We start from the raw sequence: 15441 nt of genomic DNA, 5'->3' as shown, positions 1-15441 counted from the left end.
GAGGTTTACTTTCCCAGCTGCAAAAAAATAAAATAAAAATAGTAATAATTTTTAAACCAAATTTTTGTAATTTGTCTGCACACCACCACAATGAATGTGACATGAAACAATCATGCTGTGATTGTAGCGTAGACTTTCAGCTTTAATTCAAGGGGTTTTGCAAAATTATCACATCAACCATTTAGGAATGAATATACAGTGCATCCAGAAAGTATTCCCAGTGCTGCACTTTTTCAACAATTTGTTATGTTACAGCCTTATTGCAAAATGGAGTAAATTAATTTTCCCCCTCAACATTCTACTCACAACATTCCATAATGACAACATGAAAAATGTTTTTTTTTTTTTGCAAATTTATTGGGTGGGGGGAATCACATGTACGCGTAGATAGGGGTTCACATGCTTTGCTCAATACTTTGTTGGTGCACCTTTGGCAGCAATTACAGCCTCAAGTCTTCTTGAATATGATGCCACAAGCTTGGTGCACCTATCTTTGGGTAGTCTTATCCATTCCTCTTTGCAGGACCTATCAAGCTCCATCAGGTTGGATGGGGAGCATCACTACACAGCCATTTTCAGATCTCTCCAGAGATGTTCAATCGTATTCAGGTCTGGGCTCTGGCTGAGTCACTCAAGGACATTCACAGAGTTGTCCTGAAGCCACTCCTTTGATATTTTGGCTGTGTACTTAGGGTCAATGTCCTGCTGAAAGATGAACTGTCTCCCCAGTGTGAGGTCATTATGGGGCATTCTGTGTAAAATTTTGTGGAAAAATTGAATTGAATCCATTTTGTCATAAGGCTGTAACATAAAAATATGTGGATAATTGCAGCACTGTTAATACTTTCTGGAGTCACTGTACATAGTGTCTCCATCTTCTATAGCCATAGGTAGGTGGACAAGTGACAGTTTCAGTCAGGTGTGGCCTGTTCCCTCATTTTTCCAATAAAATTATAGACATAGAATTGATTAAAAACTGTTTAGTAATCTTATTCATCTAGCAGAGGTGGTGGCCAAGTGGTTAATGTACTTGGTTTCAGTGCAGAAGGTTCGCAGGTCAAACCCCAACCCTGCCACCTTTCTCCATGTAATGTGGAGTTGCGTCAGGAAGGGCATCCGGCGTAAAACTTGTGCCAAATCAACATGCAGATCCACCTCAGATTTGCTGTGACGACCCCAAGTGGAAAACAAGGGAGCAGCCAAAGGGACTTACTTTTTTTTATTAATCTTATTAGCGTCAACAGCATCTCAGCAGGTAAAATTATAAAGCCACTGCCAAACACAGAATGCAACACACCATGAACACTGTTATTTTTTTAAGTCTCGAAAAAGACATTCACGCACTCGAGAATGAAATGACTAACTGAATATATGACCAATTTTAATGCAAAACCCTAAACCATGATCACAACACACGTCCCTGTTTTGATTATTCTGACACTAATAAAGAGTGCATTAATGCAGCACAGTCAGTGTGCACGTGCATCGCAATGAGGTGCACACAAGTGCTTCCCTTTTACTTTGCTGGAGTGGTCACAGTCCATAGTGTAGTTAGTCACGTACACAAGCCCACAGTGACACAGGGATATTGGAAATCACCTCATTCTGGATTATTACAAATACTTGGCTTTAAAAAGTATCAAGTCTTCAAAAAAGTAAACCCTGCATAAAAAAAAAAAGATACATCAAGAATCATAATCTAATCAAACCATGAGATGCACAGATCTTCACACCCCAAACTAGAGAAATGTATTTATGCAGCAAATGATAACGTGAAGAGGACAGAATCAAAACAACAGATAATTATTGCACAGTTGTCCTTGAAAACAAGAACTATGTAACAGGAATGGAACCCAGTTCCTGGAAGTAATCCACACCAGGGTGTTAACACAAGAAATCAGTGCTGTATGGCCAAATGAAACAAAGCCATTATGTGCACCCGGTGACCCTGGCATGCCCCACTCCCCTGTAAGTTGGAAATACTGAAGCGAATTTGGGGCCGCCCAGTGTACTCTTGGCATGAAAAAGCATTTACATATTTCTAAACATTTAAAAACAGCTTTTTTTTTTAATATGGCTCATCAATTCCACTTAGTGCTGCACTGCAGTAGTAAAACTCAGACACTCAGAGTATTACTAATACAATAACATGCTTTTGGAGGGCGTTATGCATTTTCAGAGGCCCGACATTCATGGCCAGTCGCCCAAAATGACAGATATTTGCCCTCGTCTAACTCGGGCGAATATCTGTCATTTGCAATAACAGCATGTTATTTGCATTATTATCACTTTACTGAGATACACAACACGTAACGCGTACATAAAAAGTTGGCTCACTTTAACTTTTGTCAAACTTTAACTTTTGTCAGCAAAACTGACCAAATGAGGAGAAAAAAAAAATTATGTGTAAATTGCAACCTGGTTGGCCAGTTAGAAGGACATATCACATGTGCTGTGCATCAAAAACAGACTTGGGGTTTATAATTGAAGCAAAGAAAAGCAATATATCAGAGCACTCAAGTCACACACACACACACACACACACACACACACACACACACACACACACACACACACCTTGCATTTTTCATGCTAAGAAGTATGGGATAACACCCATCAAGGTTGACGGGGCGAGGGCATACGGACTGGAGTTTCATACGGCTCATCAGAAAAGAGCTTGTTAATTTACATTAATGATCTTGAATAATTAAATTTCTTGATGTCCTTTGATCCAGTCATTATTCTGTCCAAGGTAGTTTTGTAAACGTTAGTGCCAGGCCAGAAATTTATATATTTTTAATAGCTCTAATAAAAATAACCAAATATCTTTATTTTGAAAACTGGATTTCAGCGCATCCACCGGGCTCAGAGCCACATTTGTTGTGAAAGGTGAACATATGTTAATTACTGTTCTTATAGGAGGAACAGGTTTTAAAACTGTCACAGAAATGTCAAACAAAATAGAGTTGATCAAACATTGTGGGATCAGACTGTCTGTAATGAAATAGAAACAGAGTTAAAACTAAGAATTACGAGGTGGAGGGGGTTAAATTTGCATTTTTTATAGCACGCCAACTTTTTGTGATTTGAGGTTCTAAAATCCTCCAATTAACAATTACATGTTCCCAGGATTAGAACCTGAACTGGAACAAACACAGACAGCGTGAGGAGTCAAATATGTAAATATGTGGGGTATTGGAAATGAATAAATCTAAAAGAAAGACATCAAGAAATCACAAGGAGCACAGAATAATAAAACCAAGATAACATGTCAGACAAAGGAAGTGTAATATTAAGATGAGTGGCTAAAGGCTGATCCTCACCTCGGCCAAACAGACCCTGCTGAGTTTCTTACGGAGCGTCTTTGCTCTCTTCAAGGCCTTCTTATTGTTCAGCACGGGAACACTCATCATGGGAGTCTTGATGTTGGAGCCAGCGACCATCAGAATCTCTCTCAGTCTGGACAGAAAAGGACAAAGTTCAGGATGAGGACTGATGTTAGGAAATGTTCATGAGAGGACAAGATTAGAAAAAGGAGCTGGAGGACATGACAGTTTATACAGAAGAAGCAGAACAATGTGAAAGGAGCTCTGCAACCTAACGGGAAAGAAAGATGTTACAACACTATGGCAAGTGTTTCTGCTGGTCCTGCTGCTTTGCATGTAGAGTCCCGTTTACATCTGTGCTCATGCTAAATGCTACACGCACAGACATAACTCTGCAGCCTCCTGCTGGGTGCAGCTTGTAGTATCATGTTTTAACAATGTTCTTTCTCTAACAGACGATCAGGGGACAAAAGTGCTGGATCTGCCATCAAACCAGCGTCCTTTCAGTGACTAACCCTGATGTAGGAAGCTTTGTCAAACGTGGTGGAGTCTTAAGCTTACAATATATTCTGTCACTAAAGTGATGACTAATACAATAAATACTGTAATTTCCGGACTATAAGCCGCCATTTGTTTCACACGCTTTAAACAATGATGCAGATAATTTATGGTATTTTAAAGGTTGCCCCCTTCACACCGGGCCAATGTAGAGCTGCATAATGCGGCGTACCAACGACACAGACCTTATGCAGCTTTAGAAAGTTTTAGATCTTTGAGTTCATCTCATACAAAATGGGAGCAAAACCAAAAGTGTTGCGTTTATATTTTTGTTGAGTGTATGTATATATATATATATATATACATATATATATATATATACATACATACATACAGTATGTATAAAAAAAAAAAACCTGCAAGGATTGTTCGCCCCTTTGCGTCCCTCAGCGTATTGCCGCGTAGAGCTGCATAATGCAGCGTACCGATGACACTGACCTTATGCAGCTCTACGCGGCAATACGCTGAGGGACGCAAAGGGGCGAACAATCCTTGCAGGTTTTTTTTTATACATACTGTATGTGTGTGTGTGTGTATATATATATATATATATATATATATATATATATATATACACACACACACTCAACAAAAATATAAACGCAACACTTTTGGTTTTGCTCCCATTTTGTATGAGATGAACTCAAAGATCTAAAACTTTTTCCACATACACAATATCACCATTTCCCTCAAATATTGTTCACAAACCAGTCTAAATCTGTGATAGTGAGCACTTCTCCTTTGCTGAGATAATCCATCCCACCTCACAGGTGTGCCATATCATGATGCTGATTAGACACCATGATTAGTGCACAGGTGTGCCTTAGACTGTCCACAATAAAAGGCCACTCTGAAAGGTGCAGTTTTGTTTTACTGGGGGGGGGGATACCAGTCAGTATCTGGTGTGACCACCATTTGCCTCATGCAGTGCAACACATCTCCTTCGCATAGAGTTGATCAGGTTGTCAATTGTGGCCTGTGGAATGTTGGTCCACTCCTCTTCAATGGCTGTGCGAAGTTGCTGGATATTGGCAGGAACTGGTACACGCTGTCGTATACGCCGGTCCAGAGCATCCCAAACATGCTCAATGGGTGACATGTCCAGTGAGCATGAAGCCATGCAAGAACTGGGACATTTTCAGCTTCCAAGAATTGTGTACAGATCCTTGCAACATGGGGCCGTGCATTATCCTGCTGCAACATGAGGTGATGTTCTTGGATGTATGGCACAACAATGGGCCTCAGGATCTCGTCACGGTATCTCTGTGCATTCAAAATGCCATCAATAAAATGCACCTGTGTTCTTCGTCCATAACAGACGCCTGCCCATACCATAACCCCACTGCCACCATGGGCCACTCGATCCACAACATTGACACCAGAAAACCGCTCACCCACACGACGCCACACACACTGTCTGCCATCTGCCCTGAACAGTGTGAACCGGGATTCATCCGTGAAGAGAACACCTCTCCAATGTGCCAAACGCCAGCGAATGTGAGCATTTGCCCACTCAAGTCGGTTACGACGACGGACTGGAGTCAGGTCGAGACCCTGATGAGGACGACAAGCATGCAGATGAGCTTCCCTGAGATGGTTTCTGACAGTTTGTGCAGAAATTATTTGGTTATGCAAACTGATTGTTTCAGCAGCTGTCCGAGTGGCTGGTCTCAGACGATCTTGGAGGTGAACATGCTGGATGTGGAGGTCCTGGGCTGGTGTGGTTACACGTGGTCTGCGGTTGTGAGGCTGGTTGGATGTACTGCCAAATTCTCTGAAACGCCTTTGGAGATGGTTTATGGTAGAGAAATGAACATTCAATACACGAGCAACAGCTCTGGTTGACATTCCTGCTGTCAGCATGCCAATTGCACGCTCCCTCAAATCTTGCGACATCTGTGGCATTGTGCTGTGTGATAAAACTGCACCTTTCAGAGTGGCCTTTTATTGTAGGCAGTCTAAGGCACACCTGTGCACTAATCATGGTGTCTAATCAGCATCTTGATATGGCACACCTGTGAGGTGGGATGGATTATCTCAGCAAAGGAGAAGTGCTCACTATCACAGATTTAGACTGGTTTGTGAACAATATTTGAGGGAAATGGTGATATTGTGTATGTGGAAAAAGTTTTAGATCTTTTAGATCTGAGGAAAATACGTATTTGAACACCCTGCGGTTTTGCAAGTTCTCCCACTTAGAAATCATGGAGTGGTCTGAAATTTTCATCTTAGGTGCATGTCCACTGTGAGAGACATAATCTTAAAAAAAATAAATAAAAAATAAATAAATAAATAAATAAATAAATAAATAAATCCGGAAATCACAATGTATGATTTTTTTTAATAATTTATTTGTATGTTACTGCTTCAAATAAGTATTTGATTCCCTACCAACCAGAAGAATTCTGGCTCACACAGAACTGTTAATTTTTCTTTAAGAAGTCCTCTTATTCTGCACTCTTTACCTGTATTAATTGCACCTATTTGAACTTGTTACCTGTATAAAAGACACCTGTTCACACACTCCATCAATCACACTCCAACCTGTCCACCATAGCCAAGACCAAAGAGCTGTCTAAGGACACCAGGGACAAAACTGTAGACCTGCACAAGGCTGGGATGGACTACAGGACAACAGGCAAGCAGCTTGGTAGAAGACAACAACTGTTATGATTATTTATTAGAAAGTGGAAGAAACACAAGATGACTGTCAATCTTCTACAGTCTGGGGCTCCATGCAAGATCTCACTTTGTGGGGTAAGGATGATTCTGAGAAAGCTCAGAACTACACAGGAGCACCTGGTCAATGACCTGAAGAGAGCTGGGACCACAGTCACAAAGATTACATTAGTAACACATGATGCTGTCCTGGTTTAAAATCCTGCAGGGCAGCAAGGTCCCCCTGCTCACGCCAGCACATGTCCAGGCCCGTTTGAAGTTCACCAGTGACCATCTGGATGATCCAGAGGAGGCATGGGACAAGGCCATGTGGTCAGATGAGACCAGAATAGAGCTTTTGGAGTCACCTCCACTTACCATGTTTAGAGGATGAGAACAACCCCAAAAAAACCATCCCAACCGTGAAGCATGGGGGTGGAAACATCATACTGTGGGGGTGCTCTTCTGCAAAGGGGACAGGACGACTGCACAGTATTGAAGGGAGGATGGATGGGGTCATGTATTGCAAGATTTTGGCAAATCTTCCCTCAGTAAGAGCATTGAAGATGGGTCATGGCTGGGTCTTCCAGCATGACAATGTCCCCAAACACACAGCCAGGGCAACTAAGGAGGGGCTCCGTAAGAAGCATTTCAAGGTCGTGGAGTGGCCTGGCCAGTCTCCAGACCTGAACTCAATAGAAAATCTTTGGAGGGAGCTGAAACTCCAAACCTGAAAGATCTAGAGAAGCTCTGTATGGAGGAGTGGACCAAAATCCCTGCTGCAGTGTGTGCAAACCTGGTGAGAAACTACAGGAAACATTTGACCTCTGTAATTGCAAACAAAGGCTACTGTGCCAAATATTAACTTTTGATTTTCACAGGTGTTCAAATACTTATTTGCAACAGTAACATACAAATAAATTATATATAAAAAAAAAAAATCATACATTGTGATTTCCAGATTTTTTTTAGATTATGTCTCTCACAGTGGACATGCACCTAAGATGAAAATTTCAGACCCCTTGCAAAACATGTGACGTATCGGTCATGTCATTTTGTGTCCCGCGGCCATTCTGGATTACGACGCGGTGGCCGCTGTGTTACGCTACGTGCATATGGCGAACAATTGCAGAAGCTTCTACGTCGGTGTGAAGAAGCCTCACGGCACCGTGGCGCTGAGAGAGATCCGCCGCTACCAGAAACCCACTGCTCCCAGAATTTATTTTATTTGGCAATAAAATTATATAAGAATACATAAAAATACCGCTGAGGATAGCACAAGAATGCTTCCAATACGGATGCTTATTTACAATTGTGGTCCTCGAGCACCGAGCTGCTGATCCGCAAGCTGCCCTTCCAGCGCCTGGTGAGAAAAATCGCTCAGGACTTCAAGACGACCTCCGCTTTCAGAGCTCCGCTGTGATGCTCTGCAGGAGGCCGGCAAGACTGACCTGGTCGGCAGCTTCCTAGTTCACAATATCGCAGTGTGACACTGTTGGCCAATTCGTTACATTACCACTAAATTCACTATCTGGTATAAGATACGGATCCACTGAACTAAGTGCTACACATCAATCACGATAATTAGCTTCATCTCGAGGATTGAAAGCATCCTAATAACCGTACATTCTCTCCATTTTTCTATCACGCACCAGCCTCCTTGTAATCAAGAATGGAGACGGCACCTGTCCTGCAGCAAATCGGTCACGTGATTGAAAACCCTCTATAGTACATACTGTAAATATATGCCAGCTTGCTGTTCATAACCTGAAAATGACATTGTGCTTGTGTGTGTGCTAAAAAATGCTGACAACCCACTACTGAAACACGATGTGAAATCATGTTTTTTTTTTCTTTTTTTCTTCATGTAATTAAAACTGCTGCGAGTAAGTAGCTACAGGAAGGTGGGAATTTACACAACCAAGTTTGGGTAATCAGGGGATGAGGTCAAATTGTTTTTCTCATTGAAGCAGGGTTGACACGTGCAGCTCAATCAGGATGGGGGGGGATTTATATGTATTTCATTTTTAGGTCATGATTAGCGCTGGGATACAAGAAACAAGACTGCACTGTGCGCAGAACGAGAAGTGGACCAATTAAGAAAGAATACAACATCTTAGTGTAGTAACATAATGTTTAGACAGAAACTTAGACAGTATATATGGGTTCAGGGAGAGGTAGACAGGGTTCTTGCTCAGAGCCTTATTGCTAGGGCAAACTAAACGTGAACCCCTGGAAAATTTGAGAATACAAGGTCTGTTAGAAAAGTATCCCACCTTTTTATTTTTTTCCAAAAACCATATGGATTTGAATCACGTGTGATTGCATCAGCCAAGCTTGAACCTTCGTGCGCATGCGTGAGTTTTTTCACGCCTGTCGGTTGTGTCATTCGCCTGTGAGCAGGCTTTGTGTGAGCAGTGGTCCACCCCTCTCGTCGGATTTTTATTGCGAATAAATGTCTGAACGATTTGGAGCTTTGCTGCATCAATTTTTTCCAGAAACTGTGAGAGACCTCCAGGTGGACACCATTCGGAAAATTCAAATTGCTTTGAGGGACGATTTTATGGGGATTACACAGATTAAGGAGTGCTCCAGCCGGTTTAAAGACCGCCCACAGCTGCTGAGAGAGCGCCGCGCTCCGAGCGCCGATCGACAGGCTGAAACCCCGCTGAAACAACCAGATCATTTCCAACATGAAGGCTTTGCTGATCCGGGACATTGTCTGACTTACACAAAAATGGCAGGAGACGTGGACATCAGTACTTTTTCGGCACATTCCACTGTTACAGGAGTTTTTTTCATGGAAAGAAAAGCGGACGGATGCGCCACCGTGCCGCTCATGGCACGGCACAAAACCACCTCCGTGTTGGTCTCACAGGACGGCTTTGAGATGGCTTTCAGACGGCTGTCGGTGGGTTTTCAGTCGTGTGACTAACCGAAGAATTGTGGATGAGCTGGACATGCCAGAACATGTCCTGTGAGGCTTCATCACGGTGTTGCTTTGCGCCATGCGGCACCGCCGCGATGCACGGAATTCCTCCGCTCCTCTTTCCATGACAAAAACCCCTGTAACAGTGGAATGTGCCGTTCATTTCCAAACTGGATGCTGTGTTTTATCCGGGACGTCCTCTGACTAGCACAGGAATTGCGGAAGACGTGGACATCAGCACTTTTTTCGGCACATTGAGACAGACATGCGGAGGAATTCCGCATTTCACACACTGCAGCAGGGATTGTGGTCGACTCCTCCATACAGATCTTCTCCAAATCTTTCAGGTTTGGAGTTTCAGCTCCCTCCAAAGATTTTCTATTGAGTTCAGGTCTAGAGACTGGCCAGGCCACTCCACGACCTTGAAATGCTTCTTACAGAGCTCCTCCTTAGTTGCCCTGGCTGTGTGTTTGGGGGCATTGTCATGCTGGAAGACCCAGCCATGACCCATCTTCAATGCTCTTACTGAGGGAAGATTTGCCAAAATCTTGCAATACATGACCCCATCCATCCTCCCTTCAATACTGTGCAGTCGTCCTGTCCCCTTTGCAGAAGAGCACCCCCACAGTATGATGTTTCCACCCCCATGCTTCACGGTTGGGATGGTTTTCTTGGGGTTGTTCTCATCCTCTAAACATGGTAAGTGGAGTTGACTCCAAAAAGCTCTATTCTGGTCTCATCTGACCACATGGCCTTGTCCCATGCCTCCTCTGGATCATCCAGATGGTCACTGGTGAACTTCAAATGGGCCTGGACATGTGCTGGCGTGAGAAGGGGGACCTTGCTGCCCTGCAGGATTTTAAACCATGACAGCATCATGTGTTACTAATCTTTAGTAATCTTTGTGACTGTGGTCCCAGCTCTCTTCAGGTCATTGACCAGGTGCTCCTGTGTAGTTCTGAGCTTTCTCAGAATCATCCTTACCCCACAAAGTGAGATCTTGCATGGAGCCCCAGACTGTAGAAGATTGACAGTCATCTTGTGTTTCTTCCACTTTCTAATAAATAATCATAACAGTTGTTGTCTTCTACCAAGCTGCTTGCCTGTTGTCCTGTAGTCCATCCCAGTCTTGTGCAGGTCTACAGTTTTGTCCCTGGTGTCCTTAGACAGCTCTTTGGTCTTGGCCATAGTGTGGAGTGTGATTGATTGAGTGTGTGAACAGGTGTCTTTTATACAGGTAACTAGTTCAAACAGGTGCAATTAATACAGGTAAAGAGTGCAGAATAAGAGGGCTTCTTAAAGAAAAATTAACAGGTCTGTGTGAGCCAGAATTCTTGCTGATTGGTAGGGGGTCAAATACTTATTTAATGCAACAAAATGCAAATTTATTATTTAAAAATCATACAATGTGATTTTCTGGATTTTAAGATTTAAGATTCTGTCTGTCACAGTTGAAGTGTACCTACAAAAAAAAAAAAAATTACAGACCTCTCCATTCTTTGTAGGTGGGAACACCTGCAAAACTGACAGGGGGTCAAAGCTTATTTTCCCCACTGTATGCACTGATAATTTCTTGCAATGACTGAACCGAGAGCAATAGAAACATTGAAACTCCTGTAATATTGGAAATAAACAATGAGAAACTGACGAGGTAGAAAATTTGTTGAACGATGCCATGAGATTTGGCGCGGGAAGCAGACAGGAAATTGTCTGGAACATTGAGCCATTGTTGCGCATTTACTACCTTCACAAGAGCGTACGGCGAAAGCAATTCCGAGTGGAGAGTCGATGTCACCCCTCGCTCATACTGCCTCCAGTGTTACCGTTGCGGGGTACGGATGTGGGCCCCGCAGAGAATCCAAGTCATTAAAAGATACAAACCTCTGTGGTTGCGGTTACCGAAACCCTGCGGCGCTGCGGATTTTTCCACAAGAAGTCTGTCCTTGCGGGCCGAGGGAGCGCTACGCATCAAAACAGAAGTGTTTCCATGCCTGCTCGTGTACAAATGTTTGAGCAGTCTCTGGACCTGTTGCCGGAGTTGGCCGCAGCTCTGCATAGCAGACAGGGGGGCGTTGTGAGTGGCCCGCTGCGGCGCTTACCGAGCCCGCAGACTCCGTAAGCACATCGGAGGCAGTGAGAGCAAGGCCTCGTTTTTTGACCAATGAGAATGCGTGTTGAACTGTTGTCCATATACCAAAATGGCAGCCTCCTTCTCCAGTAAACAAACCACTTTATGATGATCGATTTCAAAGGAATTTGGGCGTTCTACGGCAAAATATTAGTTCGTCGATTTGAAGAAATAAAAAATAATGGACACCAGCAGATCTTCAGCAGGTTAACACCTCAGCTTCACTTCGCCTTAGGCCCGGCGCCACAAAAAAAAATATTAAGGGGGTGATAAGTTTATCACAGGGGGCGATAAGTTTATCACAGGGGGCGATAAGTTTATCACAGGGGGCGCCCCCCCCCCAAAAAGTGTGCACCGGAGGTTACATGCCTCTGAGCGTGCGTAATGAATTGGGTGTGCTCCTAGAAAGCTCGTGTATTTAGGCTACACCGTTGTAAGAGACTAAGAGTAAAGAGTGATAGTATTTTTTAATTATTATTTCAACGTATAGACCCTCGGTCAAGTGACCTCCTGCATACCACAAAACCAAACCAACAACTGATCTGAGAAACGACACGAGACAGTAGATTAACCCCACATACAGCCCTCCATCACAAGTGCAAACAGCGCAATTGGGCATGACAGTCACACAACGGGTCAATGATAAACCTTTCATGTAGATATACGAGGTCTATTAGATAATAAACCGACCCTTTTATTTATTTTTTTAACTATATGGATTTGAATGACATGCGATTACACCAATCATGCTTGAACCCTCGTGTGCATGCGTGAGTTTTTTCACGCATCGGTGACGTCATTTCCCTGTGGGCAGGCCTTGAGTGAGATGTGGTCCTGCCCTCTCGGCCGAATTCCTTTGTTTCACACGCTGCTCGAGATGGCGCGTGTTGCTTTATCAACATTTTTTCTGGACCTGTGAGGAATATCCGAAGTGGACACTATCGAGAAATTAAGCTGGTTTTCGGTGAAGAGTTTAACGGCTGATGAGAGATTATGGGGTGTTTCTGTCGGTGTAAGGACTTCCCACAGAGCAGGACGTCGTGCAGCGCTTCCAGGCGCCGTCGTCGGCCTGTTTCGACCTGAAAACATCCTAATGTAAGGCTTAATTCACCCAGGACGTCGTGAGAGAACAGAGAAGCTTCAGAAGAGGCCGGCATGAGGACTTTATGCGGACATTCCACTGTTTAAGGACATTTTTAATGAAAGACGTGTGCGCAAATTTGCAGGAAAAACACCTCCGTGTTGAAAACCATTTGTAAAATTCAGGCGGCTTTTGATGGCTTTCAACAAGTGAGTAACTGAGAAATTGTTTAACAGCTTGGGCATGTTCCAACTTGCCCGTTAAGGTTTCCAACGGAGGTGTTTTTCCTATCGCGACCCCCCGCGGTCAGGTCCGGCCCGACATGCGACTGCCCGCACGTTCTTTCATTACAAAATGTCCGTTAACAATGGAATGTCCGAATAAACTCCTCATGCCGACTTCTTCTGAAAGTTCTCTGTTCTCTGACGACTTCCTGGATCAACAGAGCCTGAAATGTGGAAGTTTTCAACTTGAAACAGCGAGACGCTGCCGCCTCGAAGCGCAGATCGCTGTCAGGCGCCGTGGGCCTTCCTTATGGCGACACTACCAGACCAAAATCTCTCATCAGTCGTTAAAATTTTTACCGAAAACCAGCTGAATTTAACGAATGGTGTCCACTCAGTTGTGCCTTACAGTTTTGAAAAAATTTTGATCAAACAAAGTAGCAGTCTCTGAGCCATTCCTAAACAATGAAAAAAATCGACGAGAGGGTGGGCGACTCCTCACTCAAAGACTGCCCACAGGCGAATGACGTAACCGACAGGCGTGAAAAAACTCTCGCATGCCCACGAGGGTTCAAGCATGTCTGATGTAATCACACGTGATTCAAATCCATATGGTTTTTGAAAAAAAATAATAAGGTCGGACACTTTTCTAATAGACCTCGTATACAGTGGTTCCTCTTTTATCACGGGAGTTTCGTTCTAAAAATAGCCCGCAATAGGCAAAATCCGCAAAGTAGTCAGCGTTATTTTTTACAATTATTATAGACGTTTTAAAGCTGTAAAAGTCCTCACTACACTTTATACACTTTTCTCAAACAGGCATGAACATTTTCTCACTTTTCTCTCGTGTGTAAACACTCTCAAAGTTCAAACCTTAGTATAAAAATAAGACCAACCTGTTTTCAGGCCCAAACATTTGTTTGAGAAATAAAATAGAATGTTTTCCTATAATTATGATGGCTTTTAGAACTAACAAATTTAATTTTAACGATCAACCTACGAGGTTGGACACATAAGAAATTATTAATAGTGACTGACCAGTATTTCACAGTTTGCAGGTGTCTTTTTCCGAGTGAAGAACACAGTTATAGGTAGTTGTTGGTGCTCTTTTTTCTTCTGGGAGAGAAGATTCTTATAAACAGACACGCAGAACACAATGCACGTGCTCTTCCTTCGCGGTGCCGCAACAGGTGTCCCGTCATCTCTGTTGTATGGCTGGGGCTGCCTGGCGTGCCTGGCTGCCTTTTGTTTCTGTCTTTTGTTTTTCCTTCCAGGTGGCGCGCGTTTAGGACTGAGTGGCTGTGTGGCTGAGTCATCAGGACCTCACCCTGATCACCTGAGGCTGATCATGTGCAGCTCGTCAGGACTCACAGCTGTGGTGCATCTACACGGATTGGAGCATGGTGGCATTTAAGTCTGGAGTACACAGTGTGTATTTGCCAGAGACTCGACCTTGTGACCAGACGGGTGAGATCGTCGTCTCGAGAGCCATCTCATCATCAGTGGATGCAGAGACTGTACCAGGTTTGACACCATGGTCTGTGAAAGAGGAGGGGGTGAGGTCTCACACTCGTCAGCACACTTCCTGAGGTACGTCAGGTTTTGTGACTAACATTTGTACAGTCAGTATATGTGGTGTCCCTCACACCTTATTGTATTGAGCTGTTATGTTAGTCGTTTAATCAGCTTCCACTGCAGTTTGAGTATGTGAACAGGGTGTTCCATGCCTGCAGGGTGGGAAGCTGATTAGTAATTAAGCCAGGAAGTGTTTGCTGTTTATGTACACCTTTGAGCGGTCTCTCTGTGTGTGGAGTGTGGACTCACATGATGGTTTCTTCTTTCACAGACTCGGTTTGTCGCGGCCACCTGGGGGGTGTCGGCGGGGTCCTTGGGTCCGAACTGTTTCTGGCTCCGGACCGTTAGTGCTGCTGGGAGCACACCGGCATTCCACCACGCCAGACCGCGCGCGCACTCATTTGTTGTATTTTTCCACATCACTGTTATGTAATTAAATTTAGTTATCCTTTGTACCGTGCTCTGCTTATTTCATACTGGGTCCTTCAAATGCTGGTCGGTTCTCCGGGCTGCGTCCGACACATAACAGTAGTCTCTGGCCAAACATCACGGACCCAGCGGTAGCAGAGACGGTAACGCGCCGGGAAGGCGGCAGCAGACGTTCAGAAGTTATCCGGATCAGTTGCGGGTGCTCTCCGCCCGGATGGTGCGTGTTTGAGAACCCATTATCGAATACTGATTTGAACTCTCTTGCAGTCGTGTTCCTGTGTGTACCTTATCCGAGGGTCGTGGTGGAGTGTGACTGGCGACGGCTTCGCGTCACGCTCCGACCGGATAAGAGGTTTAAACGGGAGCTGCAAGAGTGTGTCTGTAATGGGTGAACGCGCACGGCGGAGCTCTGTGGCACGGGTCGCTGAGCTTCCTGTGTTACAGTTGTAGCCCCGTTTCCCCGGGTGAAGATAACTACTGCGTCTGTTGTATCAGCTCCGGCGTTATTTAGTTGAAGCACATTTTTGGTTGTG

At 44.1% G+C, this 15441-nt stretch overlaps 1 protein-coding gene across 5 annotated transcripts in view; it reads right to left on the bottom strand.

Moving 5' to 3' along the window:
• polr1a (RNA polymerase I subunit A) overlaps positions 1 to 15441 on the bottom strand; it is a 181242-nt gene that overhangs the window by 42220 nt on the left and 123581 nt on the right. For all 5 annotated transcript variants that reach the window (XM_034182336.1, XM_034182337.1, XM_034182338.1 and 2 more), the window contains one exon: positions 3324 to 3459. In XM_034182336.1, the coding sequence (XP_034038227.1) occupies positions 3324 to 3459 (136 nt within the window). The remainder of the gene's footprint in view (positions 1 to 3323; positions 3460 to 15441) is intronic.

Source organism: Thalassophryne amazonica, chromosome 11, assembly GCF_902500255.1.
Source record: "Thalassophryne amazonica chromosome 11, fThaAma1.1, whole genome shotgun sequence".
NCBI lineage: Eukaryota > Metazoa > Chordata > Actinopteri > Batrachoidiformes > Batrachoididae > Thalassophryne > Thalassophryne amazonica.
This window is presented reverse-complemented; position numbering and strand designations above follow the sequence as displayed.